We start from the raw sequence: 26,467 nt of genomic DNA, 5'->3' as shown, positions 1-26,467 counted from the left end.
CCAGATAGAAACTTTAAGATGAAACTTCCTTAAATATGATACCGCTGAAGACAATTAGAATGCATGCATTAATTAATGGAAAAATCATGTGGCATAGGACATATAAAAAAACCCTGGAACATACTGAAAATACATTACTAAAAGCAGCCTAATCAGATTACCACCACCTTTTGGGAAGCTTTGATATAGCAATATATATAGATAGATATGATATAGATATGCTACAGCAATATAGGTATAGAGTGTGTGTGTGTACACATACACACACACACACACACACGTACGTAGGTTTAACAGAGTCTGTAAACACCCGTCCCTACTCTTTATAGCATGAGTCTTTTTGTCTTAGGGGCTGGTGTAAGACATGTAGGGGCCCTTTTAGTTTTCAACTTTTATCATTCCAGGTCCAGTGTCTTTGCATCTTACTTCTCTAAAAGACTGAGAAGGTAAGTTGTACTCTTGGCTGCTCATTAATTGAAAATAAAATGGGGGCATGTCCTCGCAAGCGCACACGTGCGGTTTGCAGTGCCTCAAAGCAGTTTGAGGCATTGCAAACCACACACAGTGCACATGGAAGTATTCACCGCACTGCTAAGTTGCAGTGTGATGTGTTTTTTTTCACCAGGTGATCCTGGTGTAAAAAAAATGCTATTAAAAAAAGCGGTGTGACGTACATGGCAGTGGTGTGTGCTGCCGGAAACTGGAGTCTGGCCAGCCAAAGCTATGCTCTGGCTACCAGCCAGGCTCCAAGTGGCTGGATCACTGCAACTGCTGCCCCAGGAGGCCCCCAACACTGCAGGTAAGGCTGCTGGGGCCAGCACAGGGGCTGGCCCCCAGCTTCCCCTACTCCACCTGGGACATTTTCCCCACACCAACCCCACATGCAGGGGCATGCACAGTGGCAAAAAGCAATGGCACAGATTTGTGCCACTGTTATTTTTGCCACAGCAGACACAAGCCATGATATATAGCAAACATATCCATGATATAATTAAGGTTACATGACAATTAGTTTTCTGTTTTGGGAAATTATGATGAGATTGTGTGAGGAAGTATAAAAGGCAAAGCATTTCTATATTGTGTATGTCTCAATGCTGTGTGACACTTGCTAGTTTTTATTTCTGATTATCAAATTCATGCTGTTTTGTATTAAATTTACATAGTCAGCATTCTGCAGGTGAGAATCAAAATGAAACCAGCAAGTTTAATTAAACTCTGTATATTACACATGCTTTCTTATTTATCATTCAGAAGATCAGTTATAAAATTTTGAAGTTTTAACATGAAATCATAAAGTTTACACATAAAAAAAATGTATGACTAAACAGAAGTGCAGAGGCACATTATTGGAGCTTCTGCACAGTACTACCACACACATAACAATGTGTGAACATATGGCGACATGTTTGAGATGCACCTTTCAGGATTTCACTTGGTTGAGATTTCATTGCAAAAGACTCGTGTCACTCTGATCTTGAGTTTTTAGTATGCTTAATTATTGGGAATACAGAAGGCAGGTTAGATAAGATAATCATAATACTGGTTTCCACTGTTTCAGTCAGTCAGCTGAGTTGATGTACCTGGAAAAGTCACTTGTATGAAATATAAGGTTGGTGCAGATAGGTGCTCTTTGGCCCCAAAGAGTGGAAACCAAAAACTGTGAATATAACTACACAGTGACCTAGCTGGGGGGCAATTTAAAGCCACAATTAATCCCTTTCCCCCCTTTTTGAAATCTCAGTTGCTTCTTTTTTTTGCTTTTCATAGTAAAACTTTTCTCTGGTGTAGTTAATTAAACATAACCCCTTTCTTTCAGGACATTAATGAAAACAAAATATGAAACTAAATCAGTTTTGGCCCTGCAGGCCAGATGAATGGTTCAGGGCTTGTCCACAGAACAGATAGGTGCCATGTGTAAGGATCATACCCCAAACTGACCCTGCACACCCACATTTGGCAGCATGCTGCCCACACCCTGCCTGGCCCCACATGCCAGGATATAGTCATACACAGTGGGATTGGACCCTGAGTCCCCACACCACCCCCACCCAAATCCCACACACTGGAATTGGGTCTAGCACTCTGGGGCTGGTCCTTGGGGCCTTACATTGCCCCTTGAAGTGCCCTGCATTTGTAGATTAGGCCCTGTGCCACCCTCACTCAGCATCACACACATTGGGCCCCACACTCTGAAATCAGATCCTGAGCACTGGGATTGAACCCTGCACTGCCCTGTGGGTCTGATCCAATATGCTACCCAGCCTGTAGGATTCCCCATGTGTCCAGAAATTTGGCAGAAGCAGAGCAGTGGCCTTGAAGGCAAATGGCATAGCACCAGGAGCCAGATCCAGCCCATGGGACAGGGGTTGAGCACCCCTGAATTAAACAATTAGTATATGCTGGGTGTGTCAATACATGCATTGATGTGCCATTGCTACTGTGCATTAAGTACCTCTAATATGAGGTATTAACTAAGCGAGCAGTCGCTGGTACTACTGCGCAGTAGCAAAAGTGCATGGTCTTTTCATGATGCTTAATGAACAGTAGACTTATTCTACTGTGTATTAGCCCATTAGAACAGCTTTTGCCATGGTGCACAGTAGAATTAGTCTTGTGTAGATGCGCCCGCTGTCTTCTGTGGTTAATCTTTTTTTTTTTTAAAAAATCTGCTACATCTGATACTCAGAGCTATAGAAAAAGTCTGAAATATATTTTGTGGGGAAAAAAAACTTAGAATTCATTTGAGATGATTTGATGCCAACAACTGAACTTTTAATATGTATTGAAAAATGGAGTAGTTGTACTAATACAAGCCCATGAATTTTATTTTTGACAAATCTACATTTCAAACTCAAAATAGGCCTGATTTAACTGAAAAATGACCTTTTTGAGTAAAAAATATGTGTTTATATGGATTTCCACTGAAATTGGGGAATTTCAGTTTCATAATGACATACAAATATGTATACATTTTGAAGGTTTTCTCATTTTGATTTCAAGTATTTTGCATAGCTTGTATAATTACCATGACAAAGCAGGCTCAAAAAAGCATTTTATAATAGGTTATGAGTAAAGTATTAAAATTATGATTAAATTAATTTCTTAAATTTTAAAGTCATGCCCTGATCCAGCAATGCATCTTTTGAGGAAATCCTTACATTTCAGTGTGTTGATTTCTCTGGAATGATTCATATATTTAATATTAAGCATGTGCTGAAGAAGTTTGCTGCATCAGGACCTTAACAGATATATGGGAGTAAGGGAGAGGTTTACAATCCAGGCAGCAGATCTTAAGGAATCTGAACGATTATGCTTTGACAGGCAGATGAATAACCTGAAAAGCTAAAACATTGCAATATTCCAGTTTATACTATAAAACCTGGAGCTTGCTATTTCATTGCCAGTAGCAGTTTGTTTTGCTGTTTTGCTTTCAGCTTATATATTATTTCAAAGCTGATCAAAAGAATTGGTAGGGAAGTGTGAAATAAATTGTACTTCTAAATAAATCGATTTAACATTCCTTAGTGCTTTAAGTGATTTTAGTAATATTAATATTTAAAATATTTCTGTCTGAAATCTTTTTATGACTACATATAGCAATAATGGCCACCATTTCATTCTCCTGTTTTTCATATTAGAATATTACACAGTAAACATGGTAAAAATATTGTCTTTTAGCATTGAAATGGATGCACGTGGTTTCAAGTGTTTATTTGCATGTAAATGACTCAAGTTATTTTCAGTCAATAAAAATATAGTATATTAATCCATTTACTAGATTTCTTATAAAGGTTAAGGTTTTAAAATGCAAGGTTTTCTAAGAATGAGAATGTTACTTTCAGCTTTCATTTCTGCATAGAAACATTTCATTCTTTAAACAGCTTTTAAAGTATCTTTTGTTATATCTCATTTTTTTCTGTCTATGTTTAGATAACTTGATATTTTTAGTTATTTTTCCAGGAAAAAATATAGGTATGTAAAACTACTTTGTGGGTAAAATAAAGATATCAGTAAGTGTTAAGTAGAATACTTATAGACGCTTAGTAGTAAGAAGTTATGGGCATTGAAGCATGCACATGCATAGACTATAACATTAGGGTCTTAGGAGGCTACAGCAATTTGACAGCTAGGTATATTAGTGTAGACACAGTACTGTGATAAAAGCAATCCAGACATCTGGATCACAGTGGTGCTATACAAAGGCATTTCTGAACAGTTCATGTATTTGTACTTACCCAGGTCTCCAGTCTTTTCCACCCCTCTCGCATTGTTTCCTTCTCCGCCTCTGCCTGTCTTTGTCTTTTATGTACTTGAGGAATCTCATTTTTCCTCTACAAGTCACCTCCATCTGCTTATGTGTCAGCGTGGCCCTTATGCCACACATCATATTGAGGAATTCTCAAGATGAAGGGCTCTATTCTCATCACTACCTCTGTCTCAGCACTGTTTCATGCTTGTCACTGCTCAGCACTCAGCGCCACACTGGCTTGTTTTGTCAATAACCATTTATTTGTTGCTGGAATAGTAGCAACCATTACATCTGACCTCCCTGTTTCATCAATTATGGATAGATTATTGGATGTGAACATCTGCAAAAGCTTGCTGTTGAACTCACCTCCTGGCTGGGATTAGATAAAGTATTAAACTGTTGTTTATTGTCAGGCCAAAACTCTACTGGGAAGCCAGGGAATTCCAAGACTAGCAGACCCCCATCAGCAAGCACCAAAAATTGTTTAGTATTGCCACGGTTTCCCATAAGATCATAGCCATTTATTATTTACACTTATTACTGGTTGTTATAACATACTTGATAAAAGCTCTTGGCAGGCATCGCATTTCCAGCCATTGTCACATCTGTCAGGATGGAAAGGATACATAAACTGTTTTTTCCTCTTATATCATTATTAAAGGGTAACAGATGAAGCTTCTTCACTCCAGATTGTTATACCATACTTTATTTTGAAGAAATATGTCCACAAGGGCTGGTTTGAAAACATTACATTCTGGTTCTAAATAAGGGTTACAGCAACCTTTGCCAGAATAATGGCTTATACAGTAAAGTTTTCAAATTCTACAAAAATAACATACTGAAATGTTTGCTTTTTGAGGCTTGTATTGAACTCTTTAATTAAGGAATTGCTTGGGTTGTTTAATCAGACCTTATACAAGGGAAACTAAGGAAACTGTAAAGCAATAAGCACATTGCTACAAAACTATTGGAATAAAGAATTGGAATTAAGGAACTGGTGTTAAGAGTTGCTGTTTCTTCTGATGGAGATGCAGAAAATCATGAAAAAGAAAAGTAGAAGAGAAAGAAGGATGAGGGGAGAAGTAACAAAAATTAGACTTTAGATAACTACCTATTCCACTTTTTGTTTTTTAAGGCCTCAGTAAAGCAGAAGAACAAGCATGTGAATTAATTCCTGGCCCCCTTAAAGTCAGTGAGAATACATCCATGGAATAAGTTTTTGTTGTTCAGTGACTTGTCATTTGCATGCCATCAATTAAATTCCAAATATAATACATATAGTAATATACATTACATACGCACTATACAGAAATCTAAGAAATGCATGCTTTATATTAATAGATCATCAAGATATTTGTAAGTTATTCTTCTTTCCAAAGCTGTAATTCTGCAATCAATGAACTAAAATGAATAACTTGGAGCATGTGGTTTCAGTATGCTTGTTCACATACTGAAAATTTCCCACTTAAAATTTCCCATATATGTTTTTTAGGACTAGGGTGAGAGATCATAAATTCTTTGGGGTAGGTACCCAAGTTTCATTTATGCTTGTAGGGCCAAGCAGAATATGACCTTGATTCTGCTAAGAGACAACACGCGTATTGCCACAATAAATACACTAAATAATAAGAATAATTTTTGCTGATTGCCATTTTACTTTGCCCACTTTGCATTTTAGTCAGTGTAGTCATTCAGCAAGATCCATATAATGAAATCCATCTTCATATTTTGCTTAGATCCACTTCAGGTAGGTATGAAGGCATGTCAACACTCAAACTATGGTGATGGATACAGTATGGATAGATGAAAGCCAGATGAACACCAAAAAGAAATTTATCTGAGGTAAAACTGAGTAAGAGCCACAATACTAGACTCCAAAAACTTGAACATAATTCCAAATAAAATCATACAAGCAGAGTATCTATTTTTATCTTACTCTAAGCAGAGTCAGTATACTCTGTGTGTATATTCTGATATAGTTTGTGCCCTGTTGATCCATATGCAGAGAGTATCTCATTCATAATGAGGGGGCAAGCCAGGGTCAGAATGACATATGCCACTCCCAGCCCCATAGGGAATCTGAAGAAAAATTAATGCAGCCTGGGGCTCTGGTAGCTTTCCTGTAGAGCCCTTCTGTAGTGTGAAATGTCCATCGTAAATGGACTGGTAGGAGCAGCTGCAGCTGAAAACTGCAGAACTAGAGTAAAAGCATGTCTTCGTTAGTGCAATGTCACTGTTTTTGGCAAATTATCTCACCTCCAAAACGGTTTAGGGACCAACCCTTTTTCCTTCTATGGTGAATATTTAAACTCCACCCCGAACCAGTAACAATTCAAGAAAACTGTGTGAGGGAGTTATTAGTAAATTATTCTTCCTGTGATCTGAGTCACAGCTCTAGATACGGTAATTTAAAAAAATAGTATCAACAAAATATAAAGTTATTTGACACACCTTGACGTGAACTCAGTGTGTTGCTGGTTAAAATGCCTATGCAGGTCCAATGTATCTCTCCCAACCAAATTATATGTGTATGGAAGACTATTTACTGCATGTCAGAACAACATGCTTTTCCTGAAAGTGTACAAGAGGCACTAAGTGATATGAGATCAAGCATCTCGCCCCCACTTGCATCATCTGTCTACCAACACCTATTGTTGGCTCCAGTAAAATATTCTCAGATGCTGCTGCCCATTCTGGGCCTTAGCCTGTTACTGCAGTGCTTGTCAGAAATCATTAGCTAGTGATCTCTTTGACTAATGTTGCGGTTGATTGTCTGAATCATGTTCAAGAACTGTAAATGAGGCAGAAGCATCTTTACTGCTCACCAGCTGTGAAATGACTGTACAGAGTTAAAGTGTCAGAAATCAAAATAAATGTATTTCCAATAAAATTTGACAACAATTTCAAGTGCAAAGCTGGAAGCAGAACTGGATTCTGTGTTTTTCTAAGTTATAATAGCACAGATCAGTAACATTCTGTCTCTTTTTTGCCAGAGCAATATATTTTAGCAAAGAGATAAAATATTGGTAGCGACATTAATCTTTTGTTAACTTGGATTTTTTCAACATAAATTCTTGCCATAGATTTTCACTTTCCACTCCATTATCTCCATACATTCATATCAAGTTCTAACACAGCCTACTTCCTTTTCTGAGAGATATCAATATATACCCATTTTGGTATTATGAAAGAGAAGACAACCTCCTCCATGGAACTGTGTTTTGCACCTGGTTTGCATCAGTGGAACTCCACTGAAGTCATTGAGGAGCCAATCTAGCCCATGCTGCATATGCCTACATATTCATTAATGCATTGTATGGCACATTACGTTAGTACCTGTTATTACTAACTTTAACTTATTACAGGTACTAATGTAATGTGCCATAATCAGTGCTACTATGCATTAGCACAGATGAATGCTTTTTAAGTGCTGCTAATGTGCATTAGACTAAATCTAATGTAGATATACCCACTGACTACTTCTAAGGACTATTGTTCGGATGAAGAAATTTTCCAATAAAATTCATAAGGCACACCCTCCTTTGAACATTGGAGAGCATATGAAATTTTAGCCATACAATTCCTAAACATGTCAGTAGGACTGAAGTGTCTAAAATCATTCTCTACATGGGTATTACAACTTTTTTGTTTAGGAAGATATATTTTATTGGGAATAATATTCATACTGATAATTCTCTGAAGCCTAAGGGTATGTTCATTTGTTTTGTTTAAATAGTTTTACAAGTTTGGTAAATTATAATATATTTGGTTCTTCTGTATTGAGCAAAGACATTTGTTAATAAATCACAAGCTTTCATACTAATTCAGATCTAAAGATAGACAAGAAGGGATTCTAGCTATCTTATAACCTACATTTGGTTCTTCTGTGTTGAGCAAAGACATTTGTTGATAAATCACAAGCTTTTATACTAATTCAGAGCTAAAGATAGATAAGAGGGGATTCTAGTGATCTTATAACCATAACTGATATTTCATTTGACAAAGACCGTGAAGAAGACTTTGCATCCTGTAATCCCTATTTTAAAGATATAAGTGATACACAGACATTGTGCTTGCACTCTGCGATAGTGTCAGAGCAGGGTCTCAAAATTAGGTGTTGCATCACAGGTGGGGGGCCCTAACCCACATGCTATTATGGCCGCATCCAGATCAGCATGGATATTTTTCATTGGAGACTGCTGTAGTGCATGTGGCATGCATGGCACAGGCATTCACTGGAGACAAGTAGTTCAGCACACTTTGTGCCACTGCTGCTTGTCCCTGAGGAATGCTTGTCCCGTGCACACTCTGGTGCACAGCAGGTTACCCCAGGTGGGGTAGAGGAGGCTGGGGCCAGCAACTGTGCTGGCCCCAGCAGCCTTACCTGGGATTCTGGGGGCCTCAGGGAGCTGCAGCCACAGCACTCCTGCAAATGGGAGCCTAACCAGCAGCTGCAACATGGCTCTGGCTGGCCAGGCTCAGTTTTGGGTAGCATCTGCTGCTGCCACATACATTGCCCAGCTTATTTTTGGTATGTTTTTTTTTACCCCAGGATGTCCCAGGGTCAAAAAAATCCCACATGTTGCAAGGTAGGGCACTGCAGACAGGTCTGCTGCACCACATACCACATGTCCACACTTATCTGGACGTGGCCTGTGGTTTTATGTTAGATGTTGAGCAGAAATTCCATCCTGGCCATTTTCCAGTAAAAGGTTTGTCAAAATGGGTACGTTCCTAATCAAATCTCTAGTATCAATAAATCAGCATTCCCCAGTGAAAACAGATGTCACTAGGAATGTTCCAACCAGCTCTAAGTAAGAATGTGATACTCCCTTGCACTCCCAATATTAAAAAAAATTGAATCATTGAATCATTGGAAAAGTAATCTTGTGATATATATATATCAAACATTTACAATTCAACAGTGCAGTGGCATATAAGATGTCTCGTTTATAATCTCTTCATAATTGTACCCTTCACTTGTACCCTGGTAAAACACTTCAGAAATCTACATATTTAAAAATGATTTACTCCTAAATCAATTTGGTGAAAAATAGAACAGGAAAACATACAAATGTAAGCAAAAATGTGAAGATGTGTATAGTTGAGTTTTGAAAGTAGATGGAAAGATGATAGGTCTGAATCCGAAAAGGATAGAGAGAGCTAATTCCCATGCCAAAAATAACAAGAATGTGAAAGGCATAAAAGATGGAGTTGTAACTAAACAAGCAGAAGCAGCAGGAAAGGGAGAATGAAAGAGAGAGCGAGGCAGAGTGTAAAGCTGGCAGGAATAAGACTGGAGTTTTAGAACTCAGGTGAGTGACTTGTGGACTATAGTGAGCTCTTTGAGGATGAAGAAATGTCATATTTCTTTGCACATGAATAAAGGTGGAGTCACACTATTGTTTATGTTCTGAAGTCTCGAGAACTAGCACTCGGAGAGGTCAAAGACTTGCAGTAATCCAAGTGAGAGGAGGGAAAGTGTGAATAAAGGAAGATGGTGTTCAGATGATAATTTATTCAGGTATTATTGTGATGTGGAGAAGATTGAATAGGAGAAATAAAGTTCAAGGTGAATGATGAGTCCAACTTCATGGGTAAGGAAGGTAGGAATACGAAATTTCCCTCACCTATTGTATGACACTGTTCTTTTACACTATGTGGGGTCAAATTCCAGTCCCTTTTCCCTCTGCATCCTGGAGTCTGACTTTTAAAAAACATTAACACTGTGGAAAATGCAGTTCCAAGCTGCCTCTCTGTATTGCTCTGAAGATGCCTACATCAGGGCAACTCACCCTGTATCCTGAGGTCTTTCTGTCATAGTCAAGATGTCTGCATTTTTACTCCTCTGTGGTGCTGATAGGTCACTATTAGCTTCAGTCCATGTGTGCAGGACACATAATATTACAACTCCCTGCTCTGATCTACAATGAGATTTTCCTGCCACATCCCAGGAAGCAAGAAAAAATCTTTGTCAAGAAAAGAAATATGTTTTATTTGAGCCTGCTTTATTAGCATATAACATTAATGCTTTTAAGTCAGTTGGTAGGAAGTTGAAACTTTATTGCTGTCATAGGATAAGAAGAGATTTTTGATAAAATCAGTGCCACAACTCTTTTTTTTCCTTCTTGTAGGTATACTTTATACTTCCTTTGTAGAAAGTGCAAAATAAATAGAATATAGCTCTATATTCTTATTTCAAGAACTGTACAGTAATACAATCAATTTGAGTGTACACTGAGTATGAACTCATTCCACTAGATTTCAGAAGTTCAGAAATATCAACCTTTACCTGAAAATGTAGAGATGATGGATCTAGAAATATCCAGTTAATGCATTTCAGCAGTCTGCTTTTCTCAGACCTTTGTATGCAGAGCAATTTTTTTAAAACATACGTTAAAACGCCTCCAGTAGCTCCTAAACTCACAAAATCCTGCCTTTCATTCTTTTGATTATTCACCAGGAAATTCATCAGTCATATTCATGCAGGTATGCAAAAAAAAAATCATGTTATTGTATATTAGCAGTATGGATAATCTTGTATATCATCCATATCATTATGTATATATAATACATATATCATTATGTATATATAATCATTATATTATCATGATATATAATATAATCAGAAGAATGTATTTACTTTTACCTCAAGTAAAGGAAAGTACCACAAGTTACGTTCAACAGGTTGCATTGCATATGTTACCAGAAAGAGACTTCCACAAAAGTAATATAGTAAGATTCATTTCTTCCTTCTTCCTATTTATGATACAGATGCTAAATTCTATGGTGTTTCTATCTTGCAGTAAATGTACCTAAACACGCACAGACTATGTGGCCCTTCAGCCCTAATTACTTATCTGTTCCATGACTGCCTTACCATCATCACAGAAGCCCCTTTACTCTAGACAACCATGTCCTTAGCACAGATTGGAAAAAATGGCATATAAGTCCTGCTTTCTACAAAGTATGCTACTATCAGAATGGAGCAGCTTCCATGAGAAGGGCAGTTTAAACTCCAGTATATATGAACAGAAGGAATAAACCTCCAAAGATAGAAAGAACATAGGTCCCCTCACCGTGGTCCACCTCGGCTCCTTTTCTGGTGTTTGATGCTTCTTCATACCTGCCCACAGTTGTAAAACTTACTTGCTCCCCCAGCTCTTTCTCAGACATTTCTCATCCTCTGCTTATGTTAGACGTGGCCTTCTGACTCAACCTACATCCTTTATCTGTTGCATTGACTCATCATCAGCCTCTCCACTCAGCTCTAACATACTTTTATGCACCATCCTACATTACTAGCTCTTCAGTAACTCCTTGCCATGTTCTAACTCCTTGCCATGTTCACATTCACTCTGAAGTGAACTTGGGTTCATGAAAGCTTGTACTTGTTCTTGTATGCATGCACTTGCCCGTGCTCTCTCTCTCAGTAATAGATATGTTATTTAGTTAGTCTATAAAGGTGCATATCTACCCTGCCTTCTGACTGACTTTAATCTAATACAACTCTCCTCTACCTTTCCCCACTCTACGCCCCACATTACTAACCACCCACTCATCCCATGAACTTTATTACCCATTGCCATCTGCTCAGACTACTGCTAGCTCATTCGGAGATATGCAGGATTTAGACAGGCTGTGCTTTTCTTACTGTGATATGGAATGCCCAGTGGCTATGCCCAGCAGCTGTCTCTCATGCAATAACCCCATCATGGAGTGATGATAGCAGGGGACTGACTTTCAAGGGAAGTCAGCAGGGATCCCTTTTTTCTTTTTATTTCCTGGAGGGACTAAGTCTCTCAACATTTATTTCACAGTATATCTAGATGGGTGGATCAGCCATGCCATCTGTATAAAATCCTCTATTGGGTGGTAGTGACAGGGAGCTCAGAACAGTAGGCCATGAAGGTCCTGAAAACTCTAATCTCACAGTGGGTTCAACCAAGCGAGAGTTCCAGGATGATGCTATTAGGCCTTATCACCAGTGTCTCTCATTTTCTTTTTCATGTCATCTCACTTGCATCAATATCTTCACTCTACAATTACCTTCAAAACACAGGAAGCAATATCGCTGAATGTTGAAATTGTCAGTGAGGCACAATGCACATTAATAAATGTTGCTTTTCAGTGCCTGCATAGCTTGAAGGACCCCAAACAGGAAAAATGTTCACAGAGCAGTGATGCTCCTACCCATTTGCATGCCAATGCATGCATAGTAGACATTGAGAAATTTGAATGGGGGAAGTGGTAATAAAAGTACTGTATGCTCAGCGCACAAAAATTCCTCTTTGAACCAGATACTTTACCACATAAAAAGAATTCAGCTCTTAATGAAAGTGCCCTATTCTCTGCCATAACATAAACTGCCAGGTCCAGGTACTATGGGTTGGAGAGGGTACTGTTGTGGGTCTTGAGACACTTCCCATCCCCCTTGAAATCTGGTAAATGACATTCACTAATCCTTTCTTGGAAATGTGCAAAAAGGATTTCCATAGATAGTCTTCAGAGATTTCCTGTTTTCTCATGTGTGTAATAGGTTGGGTCAAGGAACAAAGAAGGAGGGAGGAAGGAAAGGGATTTCATTTTATATGCATTCTTTCCTCATCCCCATTGGAAAAATATATGGATGAAAAGGGAAATTATGCAATACAGGTGATGCCAGTGTTAAATTAAATTAAGATCATATGTTTTTCTGTGGCAGCTGTAATCCTTTGATTGTAAAAGAGGTCATATTAATGGAGTATATTCCAAACAAGTATTAACAAATTGCTTGTGTGCAGGAATAATTAGGAGTGCAGATAGTGAGATGATTTACAATAATCTTTTTAATAGTAAGCTTAAATTTAAATTTTTAATCTACCAGTTATTCAGTTTCATTTATGCATTAAGAGTTGTATCAAAAGAGTTCTTATAGTGGCAGGTTTAAAGATAAAGAATGTACATAAAAGTGTATGGTGCTAAAATATACCATAAGTGTATTTGGAGAATGCAGTCTTCAGAGATCAACTCACAAATTTCTATAAAATATGTAAATCCCTTAAAATCTATTAAATTATAAATAAGGAAAGTATGTTGTGGATCATGTACTATTTGGGGGTTTTTTTTCTGTAATGCCAAAATATGAAGATTTAAATATATTGGGTATCACTGTGCTAATTATTTGTAATTGGTGTGTGTGTGTATAAGTGAAATACTGTATCAGACAAAAGTGGTTATAGAAAAACTATTCTTGTTATAGATAATAAAAATGCCATATAATCATATGAAAATAGCATTACTTTTGCATCTTTTGTGGACAGACTGACTCTAAATCAAAAGCAGAAATGTCTGATGCTATGTTTGTTTGTTTGTTTCCTTTCCTGTCCTCACAGAATCTGAACACCTACATAGAAATTTCCACAGCACTGTGTGATATGGATGGCCTAGGTAGAGCATATCAAGCTATAGCCAAGGTCCTGGTAAGGTAAGTTAGCACATCCTTGTCTTGCTGTCAGTACAGACTCATTCAACTGTGAAAGACTTAAATTGTTAGAGGTCTGTCGCTTCCCATTACTGACTGCTTAAATTTTAAGCAGTGCCCTTCCTACAGTAAGTGACCCTTTCATTGTAAGTTATTTTAAACCAGCCCAGTTTTTTAAAAGTGTATGATCAAAGCTTTTCTTTACCTTTAAACCATGATCTCTCTGTTGTTATTTTTGTGGAGCTTTTATTTTTGAAAAGTTTAGAAAAGGCCTTGCTGAAAGATAGAAATCTCAGCATATTTTATAGGTTAAAAAGCAGAAAGCCTAAAAAAATACAGTATGCTTCACTAAGTGCCTCGGTGTAACCTTTCTAGAACTTTTTGTAAGGGAAGTTTCCATTGAATGTTCTACATCCCTTTCTCCATGGAGACCTTTGTGTTTTGAGCACATAATGATAAAATATTTGTTACAAATATGGTTCTAGTCTTGCTGTATTGTTTCAGTTAGGAATTTGAATCTTAAAAAGCTTATGCAAAATAATTACTTTGAAATCAGAACTGAGCTTTTTACAAAAAATCATTGATACAATAAAATCCAGGGCAATTAACATATGATCAATAAAAGGAACTTCAGTGTTAAGGTTTATGGCTTATCCTTGACTCATCCTGTAATGATGAGCATATATGATTCATAATGTAGAATGGCAAAATGTTTAGAGACTCTTCCTCTTTATAAAATTAACATTTATAAAGGAGAGAAGGAACTGCAGCAGGTGGGAGTGGAGAAGAGAGGCTGGTCAGACAAAGCTTACATTTTCTTTCCCATTCTGAAAGTATTCAGGGAACAAAGTCAAGCAGCTGCTCTATTTTTTTTAGTGACACATGGTACATTTTTTTCAAAAGTATTTTTAAGTGATGTAAGTACAAATTCACAAAAGAATTTGGCGTTGTGACACTGGGCATTGTGGCACTTACTGTTTAGGTGCCTGACTGCCATAATGCAGACAAGGTTCTTTCGGTAGAAGTAATATCTCTTATTAGACCAACCAAATAGTAGGAAGAATTGTTCTTTGAAAGCTTTTGGGCACAAATACCCTTCTTCAGGCAAGATTTTGGTTTTAAGTGTGTAAGTTACGTTTTTAAGTGTTTGTGCCCGAAAGCTTGCAAAGAACAATTTTTCCAACTATTTAGTTGATCTTATAAAATATATCACATCTACCCAAAGAATCTTGTCTGCCTATGTCCTTAGACCAACACCGATACAACCAACAACCCTGACTTCCATAATGGAATCCATAGCCCTGAGATGCATGTGTAGACTCCATGTGCAATGTATGATGAAAGTTAGGCACCTCAGGATCCACAAAAACAGCACACACTAGGGCATGGCTTCAGCTAGCCAAGAGGAAATGTTCAGAGCAGGGTTGTGCCAAAAATCCTGCCCCTGTCTTCAGGCAGTCTCTCCACTTGGGGGACACAGTCCAAAACCATCTCCTGAAAGTAGGTACTGTAAAGGGTTTTTTTAATGAAAGCAGAGGGTCCTTCTTTTCTTTGAAAACAAAGAGAAATCACCTCCAAGGAAACTTCTCTACATACTTAGCAATAGACTATTCTAGGTTTGATGAGGGAGTGAATCTCATCCCTTCCTTGTAAAGCTGTTCTATTTTGCAGAAAAATGAAACATGAATAGGAAGGAGGGGAAGAGGGTGAGAGAGAGAACATGACTCTGTAGTGACATGGCTAGGGCACTCAGTTGGTGATGGGAAGTCCTATGTTCCAGTCTATTTCAGTATTTTATCCAGTGACTGTTTAATGTAGAATGCATAAAAAAGTCCTTGGATTAAGGACTAAAATGCAGGACTCCAATAATTGTCCTAACTACTAGGCATAGAAATATTCTCTCTCCCTCTTCTTCTTTTTGACACCATGGATTTTTAAGTCTTTTCATCAAGGAGGAGCAGGAGGAAATGAAAGAGGTGCCAACATCACCACCACCACCTATCCTAAATACGGTGGGTAATCTAGTAGTAAGTACAGGGGAGCTGTAGGCTTGACTCTCCTCAGGCAGAGGTAGGAATTTAAACCAATTTCCCCATGTGTAAGTTGGGTACTCTAAACATCACACAACTGCATTAACAAGGAAGGGAAAGACTGTGCTTTGAAGTGGCTCAATCCAACCCCAATCCAACAGGTATGCTCAGAAAATGTCTACCAAGTCAAACCTCTCAGGCTACACTGGAGATATGCCAAGTTTATGGATCCTGACAGGACTCTGCTTTCAGATATACAGTGAGCTACTCAGTCCTCTCAAAACATTACTGGTCATACCCTGAAGTAGAACTTTAAGTACCTAGGGAACTTTCATGACAAAACCTGGTGTGCTACAGACTTTAGATGTCTCTAGATTTAGGGAGCACCTTAGAAGGATATTTAAGGTTGCAGTTTGGGACATAGGCTTCTAAATTCTACTTATGTCCCACTTTAAGAACCTAAATTATATTGTCTTATCCTACATTTCCTTGAAAGTTAACACTAGTGAGCTGCCTAACACCTTTGTGGATCTGAGTCTTAGAGCACATTTGAAACTTTTAACCCTTTACCTTGTCTACTAGCCTCCTAGGCTGTGTCCATGTCAGCATGAACATTTGTTTCCTTGGAGAACACCCATGGCATGCACCCTCTGGTGTGTAGCAGGTTACCCCAAGTGGGGTAGGGGAGGGTGGGGCCACCCCTGGGCTGGCCCATCAGCCTTACCTGGGGTGCTGGGATCCTCCTGGGCTGCAGGAGTGATGATCTGCCACTTGGAACCTGGGCAGCAGCTGAAGTATGGCTTTGGCTGGCTAGGTTCTGGTTTGGGGCTGCACTCACTGCCCCTGTGTGCACTGCTCTGGGTTTTTTTGCATGGGCTTTTTGTGACCCTAGGATCTCCTGGGATCAAACCCCCCCACTCTGTGCTGCTACCTTACAATGTGGAGGCCACCAGAATGTGCAGTGTGTAATGCTGCAGACATGTCTGCAGCTCTACATACCACACAGCTGTGCTCATCTGGATGTGTCCCTAAGGTATATGCGAAGAGTTGGTCAGGGAGGGAGGAAAAACCCTGAGAAGTCCTGCTAATAGTAATAGAAATGCAACCACTGGCAGATATGTCAGTGAAATACTGGGAGCATACAAGTGTTGATTCTTGTGAGAGAGTTTCTCTTGCAAAAGTGATCTTCCAGGTTGAGACATGGAAGATCTTTCTCCAAGAGGGGGGACGTTTCTGCCCAGAGAAATTGAATGAAAACTTGTATGCTTGTAGTTTCTACTGGGAAAGCTGCAACTCTTCTGGTAGAAATGTAACCCGTGTACATGGCTACTGTTATTGTTCACAAACCAACACCTGCTCTTAATGCACTGTTGAGAAATTAGTGATTCATCAAAGTGTCAACTGAACTATAGGTAACAGCTCCACAGATTTTATGTTTGCTATTGATGTTAATTTATGCTGTTGAGCCTGCTAAATCCTTTGTTTATTGCACCCAAAGGACGTATAGCAGATAGGAACTCCACGTAGTTTAAACACGATTGGATAAATTACCTTAGCCACATACAAGACTGTATGATGAACCAAGGTGCTTATTCTGTTAGATTTTTACCCAAAGTCTCTGGCAGTCTGCCTTTCTAAACAATTTAGGTCTAAGTAAGACATGAAAGGCCCCTCCATTACATGTGATATATATCTACCTTCTATGCTTATGAAGTTTGCCAGAATTAGATAATGATGGTAGCAATGATTCTCCAGTAGGGTAGTGTGGAATGCTGGAGTGCCATGATATCCTTTTAAGTGTGCCACACAATATTAACTTTGTTAGTTGTTAGTTGTACAAAAAATCACAGGATCAACTTAGAGATTTCAAATAAGAAGTCATAGTGTCAAAAACATTCCAATCTGCTGAGGTCTTGTGAGTTCTTTGCAAAAAAAATTGCTGTATTATTTTTCTGGTAGTAAAAAAATGATTGACGTCTAAGAGCAGGCATTTCCTGAGGCGTGTCCTGAATCAAGAAAGGTTGAGAACCATTGGGCTGTAGACTAAGGTAAAAAGCTAATGTACTTTTGATAAAAAATTTTGGGAAAGTCCATGCATCACTTTCTGTGTGAAATATAGTGTAAGGAGTACTGCTTATTAGGGTTGTGCAAAGCTTTGGTCACTGGTTCAGTTCAAAGAAGATTCAGTCTGATTAAGTGGCCGAATCTCCAAATCAAAATTGAATCAAGAGACCCTTTAATCTCTCCAAGTTGAATCAGAACCCTCCAAATTGATCTGGAGAGATTCGGAGAGATTTGATGATTCAGACATAGACATAGCTTTAAATGTTTTTGCTACATACCTCAAGGCACCAGGTGGCTCGTGAATGCTGAGATGGTGGGGCGGATGGAACGTCCCACAGGAGCTCCATCATAAGCACTTCTGGTCTACTTCTGGTTCCTCCACAGAGCGCATGAGGGACCCCCCCCCCCCCCCTCAGTTCCATGACTAGTGCCTCCTGGGTCTGGGGAGAAAGCCAGGGTCCCCTGGCAGCATGCCGGGGGGGCCCACCCACGTTCCTATGGACCACTCCATCTGCTCCACCATCTCAGCATTCATGAGACGCACCTGGTACCTTGAGCTATGTAGAAAAAACATTTAAAGCTATGTCTATGGCTGAATCCCTGATTCTCTGAATCAGCATTGAATCTTCAGATTCAGCCTAATTGAATTGGGGCAGTAATCCAAATAAACTAATCAAATCACTGTCCCCGAAATCAGGCTAAATTTGAATCTGAATCAAATACAGCACACTTCACACACCACTCTTGCTTATCAGTCCTTGCAGTTCTGCAACCTTCTGAGAATATTACCTCAAAAAGTAATGGTCACTAAGAAAAAATACATAAGGGAGGTACAGACCATGAGGTCCCATTAGCTTCAGAGGACCCTTCTATAAATGTGGTTAGCAACATATTAAAATCCCAAGGATAAGAAGAATCCCAGATGGATCATCCTAAGAAATCCTTGTCCCATCAGAAACTAGAGAAATTTTAAGATAACTGGAAATGAACATGGAAATAGATTGTGGTCTCTTTCTTAAATGAGTCTTTATACCAGTTGCATTTTGCCACGTAACCCCCTCTCCAAGTGGACAGCTTTCTAGAGTCAAACAGATGAATACAAGACAACTTGATCTTAGAAATCTAATAGCTGCATTGTCAAGTGTTCAGAGGTTTGAGAGAGGTTTATTCAGAGGGAAAGCCAAAAGCTCTAATAAGTAGATCTGTTCATAAATAAGATCACCTTGGTCCAGTAAGTACTGTGAGGATCAGAGGAAATGGAAGACAAGTATAAAATAATCCTTTTCCCAATGTTAAAACAGACATTTGATAAACATCAGTCCCTGTTCCCTCTCTCACAGTTTGGAATGCACATTGTTCTGGCCTGTGGCAAACATCCCTGTCTGAATGACCCACTCAGAATATGTTGGATGAGGCAGTGAAGGCTTGACCAGTCAATTACCCATGGTAATCTCCAGACTTCAAACTCAGATTGTTTCCTCAAATGTGTTTATACCTCATGCAGCATAGACTAGGTCATCTCATTTTAAATGTTCTGTGCCACAGAAGGCTTCTTGAACCCAAAGTTGAGTGTGCTTCCTTGTCTATTGTTCCCTATAGAATATGTTTCAGTACTTTGTCTGTGCTACTGTAAATGTCTCAAGATACAGTATTTCCATGATTTTCTTTGGAAGACCATGCTACCATCTCATAGCAGAACTCTTTGCTGATTGGTATATATAAATATCAAACTGTAAGAAGTATCTTTTTGTTATAAATCAAATTAATTTCTGTTTGCTTGAGAGAGATGATATGCCCTAGTAATTTCCATAATTTCTATAAATGGTACATAAGGTCTTTGATGTAATATATCCAAAAATGACCAAAAAATACATCAAAACATTTCTATTAATTCATGAAATTAAGAAAACCTTTTTACATTTTCTCCTGTCACTGATTCCATTTGCCTTATTACTTTCAGCCTCCAGCCCACAAACTTGGTGGCACAATCAACAAACCCCTTAGTGGCTGTTTCATCTCTGCTCTATTTGATTTCTCCACTCTGAGTAAATGATTAAGTTTTCATGCATTGGTTCAACCAAAATCTATGTTCACTCAACCACATCCTTTATTGATTACTTCTACTGCAAACAGTAGGCCAAGTGTGATATACATAATTGGACAGTTGTCAAGGGATGTGGGTGTTAACAGTCCTGTTTTCCCAGTTGGAAACTGGAATCACCTTGATACACAAATATTCTGCACTGTTTCATTCTCATTCTTTGGACCGAGGAGTCCTTTTCCACAGAATATATGTTTTTAACTCTCTAAGGTCTGGTTGAATGGATTTAATGATTATACCATATAATATGCTGTTCAAGTTGCACCTGTGCACTGCATATAGAAAACTAGAAAAACTGGAATTAATATTTGTCTAACACTTTAACCTTGTATTTTAACTTATATAAATCATGTTCTATGCTTCTGTGGGGAAATATTTGATTTTTCTCCCTTTTGGAAGAAAGATAGATTTCCAAAAATTGTCTTCTGATTCTAAAATTTAGAAGCCCTTTGATATTTGGCAGTTGCTAACAGTGCAATCAATATATTTCAGATCTTGTGCTATTTAAATAACTAATGTTAATAAGTAGAATAGCAGTCATTTAAAAATATGTGTCTGTGACAGCTTTGGACACTTTAAACACTGTGTCAATTTTGGGGTTTTTTGGCAGCCTACTGGAAGAATGCAGCTAACTCCAAACATAGATACGTGGTCACCACAATACTGTAGATTTGCACTGAGACTTCACTGTTTTTCCTGCTCAGTGGCAGCAGCTTGTCTAGTCTGAATACTCTTTTTTTTCATAAGCCAATTAAGGAACTCTGGCAGGCTTAGCCCTGCCAAATTCTGGAAACATGTATCTCTAATATGTTTTATATTAAAAGCTGTAATTTAAATAAGGCTCAGTCAGTCATTTGCAGGTGGAATGTAATTTAAAGGTGTTTTAAAATAGCATGAAAATAAATAACTGTTATTCCTCACTTATAAAAACTGTTTCTGTGCATTTCTAAATTAAGCCTGGCATTTTTTTTCTTTTTTTTTTTGGCTGGCTTATTGGCTTGACATTTAGCATACTTCTACAGTAGAGACACAGGTTCACGGTTAATATTGAGGTCAGCTGCAGTGACACTCACAGCCTTAAAGAGAAAAAGAGTGCAGTGCCTCACTCACTAGCAAACCCAAGCAGCTGATTCATATCTTGTAACCATAGTGCAGAGCTGCTATATTGTTAATATGACCAGTTTTATTAAAAAATATGTGCAAATGTTATTGTCAGAGTACATTAGCCACTTTTCAACCTAGATTCAGAAGTGACCTCAGGTTGTTTAGATCTCATTGGGATTTCTAGGTGAGACCTGCAAGCCACAGTTTACAGAGTAGGCTATATGACTGCTGCAGCCTGTGGTCTACCCAGCCGAAGTACAGCATTACATTCTAAGGGAGGTTATCAGCATACACAACTTTAGAGTTACCGCCATTATATTGCGGCTGATATTCAAGACAGGAAAGGATTCTAATGTAGAAAGTGATTCTCATTAAGGACAGGAACAGAAAAACGTAAGAGCAAACATCATCCCCTGCCCTGAATTGGTTGCTAGGTTTGGGTCTAGCTTGTGTACAAAAATGTGCGATCAAGTACTGATTAAATAAAACATCACTTTAAGAGTGAGGGAATCTTAGAAAACCCATGTGAAGTAATCATCTCTTTTTCACTTTTGGTACTGAAAAATAATACAGTATTCTACAAATTTATGGCAAAGCCAAAGGGCCTAATTTTTCCCTTAGTGGTCACTAAGTATAAGAGAAGCAACATCTATGCAGATGAAAACAGAATTGGATTTCAAATTTCATCCCAAAGCAAATTAGTAAATTCATTTCTATGGACCATTGCAAAATAAGACTCACATGAGACACAGGGATAGATGCTCAACTGTAGTCTGTTGCTGTATGTAAAGAAACCATCTCAATAAAAGTTTAATTAGAATTGTAATTTGTTTTAGCCAGGGAAAAGTGACTGAGGCTATTAAGTACTTGGAAGAGTTTGTGAAGGTTGCCAAGAGTGCTCATCTAAGCTGCAGGCTTGTGGATGCATGTGTATTCCTTGGAGATATCTACAATGAAAAAGTGAGTATAGTTATAATGATGATGCCAAACAGCTGGTTTTACTTCAGAGTCAAGACATAGTACTTATATCAGAATGTCCTGTCAGTTTGATGATTCATATATATTTTGGTTTATATAGGAGTTTCTTTTCATTGCCAAAGAAGGGCTATGAATTGAAACTCCAAATCTGAAAATATGACAACTTTGAGGGCAAGATTAAAATGAATTCCTAAATCTAGAACCAAATTTCACACATAGCACGTAACTCTATTAAGAGTCAAATCAAGACCATCACAAATTTCTACTGTTGTCAAAAACCTAGATGCAGATTTGTAGCTTGGACCCATCTAGATGAATTAATAATTAAACTACAAATACATGTAGGTTGTAAGTTGTAGCTACTGCTTTTTGAAAATTAACAAATTGACAAAAAAAATGGCATACTTATTTTGTGGCAATCATAAGCTTTTAAGCCTCATATACTCCATGGCTTCTGTTCATCAAAGTTGTAGGAAGTGGCTTCCAGTAAGAAGTCAGTTTGTCAGAGAGAATAAATCAGCAGTGAAAGTATTCTCTATATATCCCCTGCACTCCATTTTGTGACCTCAGTTTAGCCTGTGCAACCCAGAAAGAGAGAACAAAGCTAAAGCCAGGGTTGGAGAGTACTCAGGAAAAGCATAGGTTTAATATATCTCCCACCTGCATCAGCTCCTTTCAAACTCTGCCCAAATCGTTAAACTGACTTTCCTGTGCGGGTTCCAAGGGGGGCAGTAACATTCTAGGAGAGAGCCGCGTCACCCTTCTGTACCTAAGTGGCACCTCCATAGAAGGAGAGTAGCCACAGGGAGTGTGTGATTCAGTAACAGGATGTTTCCTGGAAAGGAGAGGGTCTTCAATTTTGGCCTTGGGCCCTATACCCAATGTGGCAGAAACTATCCCACTGCTGTTTCTCAGTTTATCCAATTAATATTAAAGGCAGTGTACAATAGGAATTGAGTCCAGTGCCTAGGGCCCCCTCCCTTCTGGGCATTATCCCTCTCACTGGATATGTCTACACATGCATTAATGCACAGTAATTACGGCACATTAAGTTTAGTACCTGTAATAACCACTACTAACTTAATTGGCACTAGTGCATAGTAGCACCAGCACACGTCTTTTAAGTGATACTAATGCACAGGAGAATAAGTCTACTGTGCATTAGCAGTCTCACTGTGACACACTAATGCGCAGTAGAATTAGTCTACTGTGCTTTTAGCATCTCTGAGTCACATACTCCCTCTGGCTTATTCTTCTCCCCAGGCTCACATATTTTCCCAGCTGCCCAGTGAGCCAACAAGGTTGGAGGGTACTCCAGGCAACACCTAGTCCATGACTTGCAGGTTAAAGCACTTAGGTGGGAATTGAGAGATGCAGATTGAAACCCCTTCTAGAGAAGGATGGGCCCAGAACTAAGGGCTCTCACTTCCTGGGCAAGTGCCCTAACTACTGGTCTATTAAGCTAAAAGGTAGAAGGGCCTTCTTTCTCATCCAAGCAGTTGATAGTTGTGGGGATTTTTTTCCAACTAAAGTTTTAGGACTTACATGATGGCACATGCCTAGCCAAATCTTTTTGTCACCTCAGAGTCTTCACAGCAATAGTGGACCTTCTAAGCATGCTCATAAGGCTTACACAGTAGGGCTGTACAAACCTTCGGTCCCTGATTCAATTCAGCATAGATTCAGCCCAATTCGGTGACTGACCCTCCAAATCCAAACCAAATCAGAGGAGCCTTTAACCTCTCTGAATCGAATCGAAGCCCTCCGAATCAATTCGGAAAGATTTGGAGATTCAGACATAGGGACAGCTTTAAATATTTTTTCTACATGCCTCTAGGTAGCAAGAGCTTATGAGTGCTGTGATGCTGGGGCACATGGAGTGTCCCACAGAAGCACAGGGGGCTCTCCAGCACACTTGCACTTCTGGTCGACTTCTGGGTCCACTGAGGAGCATGCTGGGGGGTCCCTGTGTCCGCATGGCTTTGTGACTAGTGCCTCCTGGGTCTGGGGGGAGGAACCCAGGGTCTCCCTGAGGCCAGCTGATGAACTGGGAGGGTGTTGGGGGCACCCCAGCATGCTCCCTGGGGACCTGGAAGTGAACCAGAAGTACTTCTGGTCCACTTCCAGGTTCACTGCTGAGCATGTGGAGGGCCCCCCCATGCTTCTGTAGGATGCTTCATGTGCCCCAGCATTGCAGCGATCACAAGCCATGCCTAGTACCTTGACGTATGTAGAAAACACTTTGAAAGCTGTATCTATGTCTGAATCACTGATTCTGAATCAGAATCAAATCTTCAGATTCAGCCAAATCGAATCGGGGCAGTGAGCTGAATCAACTAATCGAATCACAGTCCCTGATTTGGGCCGAATCAGAATCAAATAGGGCCTGCTTCACACACCCCTATTACACAGGTGGAAATAGAATCTAAACTCTGTATATGTGTCAGTTGTACCTGTGTGGCTACCAATGCCACTGCCCTTTCATGGGTAGGAGATCTGCCCACCTTGTGCCACAGTGCTGAATTAATCAAGCAGATATATAAAATATCACTCAAAGGACAAAAGTATCAATTTTGAAGCCAGCTCTTTTAAAGTTGCAATGTTACATTAAATCATGTGGAATTGCCCTCATTTTCATATAATACTCTCCCAAATAAGCTATGAACCCTAATTTTTTTAAATGCAAAATGAAGAAAAAATTTTGTCTCCTTAAAATGCTGGTAAGTAGCAGTAAGTAACTAAGTAACAGCTTCTACAACAAAAGCCTCTGATTGTGGAGGCAGCAGGGAGAGAAGCATATTATCACAGACAGTAACCTGAGGAGCAACAAATATAGTATTATTTTCAGTTTCCCAGATAGAAGCAGAAACTGCTTATTACCGTATTTCTTCACATATACATTTTTTCTGCACACCTTAATTTCTAGCAGCTGAATTTTGGGGGAAAGTGCATATTGTATATAAGAATATACAGTAATAAGTAATAAAAAATGTACAAGTCTTGCTTATGCACAAGCTGAAAAAGGCGGAGTAGCATTTTCACCATGAATAAATTGTCAATAAATCAATCATTTAAAACTTTGTTTTCAGTATTATTAAAGACATTCCTTAGTTGCCACATTAATGAACAGTAGGATGACTAAGATAGGGCAACTAGGGCACCAGTGCGGAGCTGCTGAGTAACATCTCCACTGAAAATTAACAACTCAGGTAATGAGAGTTCCGTGTTTTGGGGTGAGGTTACACATTACACTTAGACAATACTAAATCTGTGGAATGTTAAGTGGTGTTAAAGTTAGAATGTGCTTCATGGGTGACTGGTGCCTTCTAATCCTGGGGGGGCACCAGGAGTCGATCGCCCGCTGGGGGAGGGAGGGGTAGTCCCCACAGCAGCCAATCATCCCCACCGGTGGAAGTGCCAGCGGCAAACCAGAAGTGCCGGTGACAAACCCAGAACTTCTGCTGGTGCTTCTCTCAGCACCCCCACATTCCCGGGGGTCACCAGCTGTTGTCCCCCACACCCTGGCTAGCTAGGGCCAAACTCAAGGCTGGCACATGTTCCCCTGTGCCCCCCCCCCCAAGCATTGCCTATGATGTGCTGTGAGCAGTCACATGTTAAAAATTAATATTTTTTCTTGCCTGTGCTGCTGTGACTTGCCACTGGGCTGGCAAGCAGGGACACAGCTAGAAGCCAGGTCACCTGGGCTGTGTCCCTGCTTGTGGGGGAAGAGGGGAGGGTGAGAGGGGTGCATCCTGGGATCCTGGAGGACTGCAGATTACTTGCTTTATCTCCATGGAGCAGACTGAAGTTACCCTGATGCAAGACAGGTAACACAGATGAGAGTTAATGTTCACTTAAAGTGGCATAACACTGAGACCCACAGAAGGCATTTAGCATCAGTTAACCAACTTTAATGTGTAGATGCTTACATTTTAAGTGCCCTTAGTATAGTGTAAGTGTAACCTGTAACTTCATCTTTATGTTAGTATCTTAAAATGAGGAGGCACTTTCAAACTGTCTTCTGAAATGCAGTGTTAAAATTTCCCACAGCACAATCCTGGTCTTATAAGAAATACCAGAGAACATATAATCACTTAATTTGCAGAATTCTGTTTTCATTAAGGTCTTTTCCAAGGGATGTGCTACTTTCCTTGTTGAGATTATTGCTATTTTACTATTCAGTTTCTTTCTCTCTATTTGGAAATAGGTTTTTGTTTTATGTTGTAGTTTACTCTTATTTTTGGGTCAACTTTTAACATAAATTTAAGAGCATTTCATTTTTTCTGTTGATTCAATAAATTGAAAGAGATGTTTTGAGGAAAATATATCTGACTTAAATTAAAAGAACTTTCTGTTTTTAGATGTAGTCCAGGCTACACAAGCTTAAAAGGAGCCTACTTTGTTTGGCAGGGGAGGTACTAAGTGACTGGTGCTTCTTTATATTTTATCCCATTAAGTTTCATATTCTGTTTCAGGAA

At 39.1% G+C, this 26,467-nt stretch overlaps 1 protein-coding gene across 1 annotated transcript in view; it reads left to right on the top strand.

Moving 5' to 3' along the window:
* Nucleotides 1-26,467, top strand: part of TTC29 (tetratricopeptide repeat domain 29) — a 197,319-nt gene that overhangs the window by 86,603 nt on the left and 84,249 nt on the right. Inside the window, exons 8-9 of the mRNA XM_090034724.1 lie at nt 13,624-13,715; nt 21,848-21,971. Of these exons, the coding sequence (XP_089890850.1) occupies nt 13,624-13,715; nt 21,848-21,971 (216 nt within the window). The remainder of the gene's footprint in view (nt 1-13,623; nt 13,716-21,847; nt 21,972-26,467) is intronic.

This window comes from Crocodylus siamensis, chromosome 2 (assembly GCF_052110815.1).
Source record: "Crocodylus siamensis isolate JL-2025a chromosome 2, ASM5211081v1, whole genome shotgun sequence".
Lineage (NCBI taxonomy): Eukaryota > Metazoa > Chordata > Crocodylia > Crocodylidae > Crocodylus > Crocodylus siamensis.
Note: the sequence above shows the minus strand (reverse complement) of the source record. Positions and strands in the feature narration are given on the sequence as shown.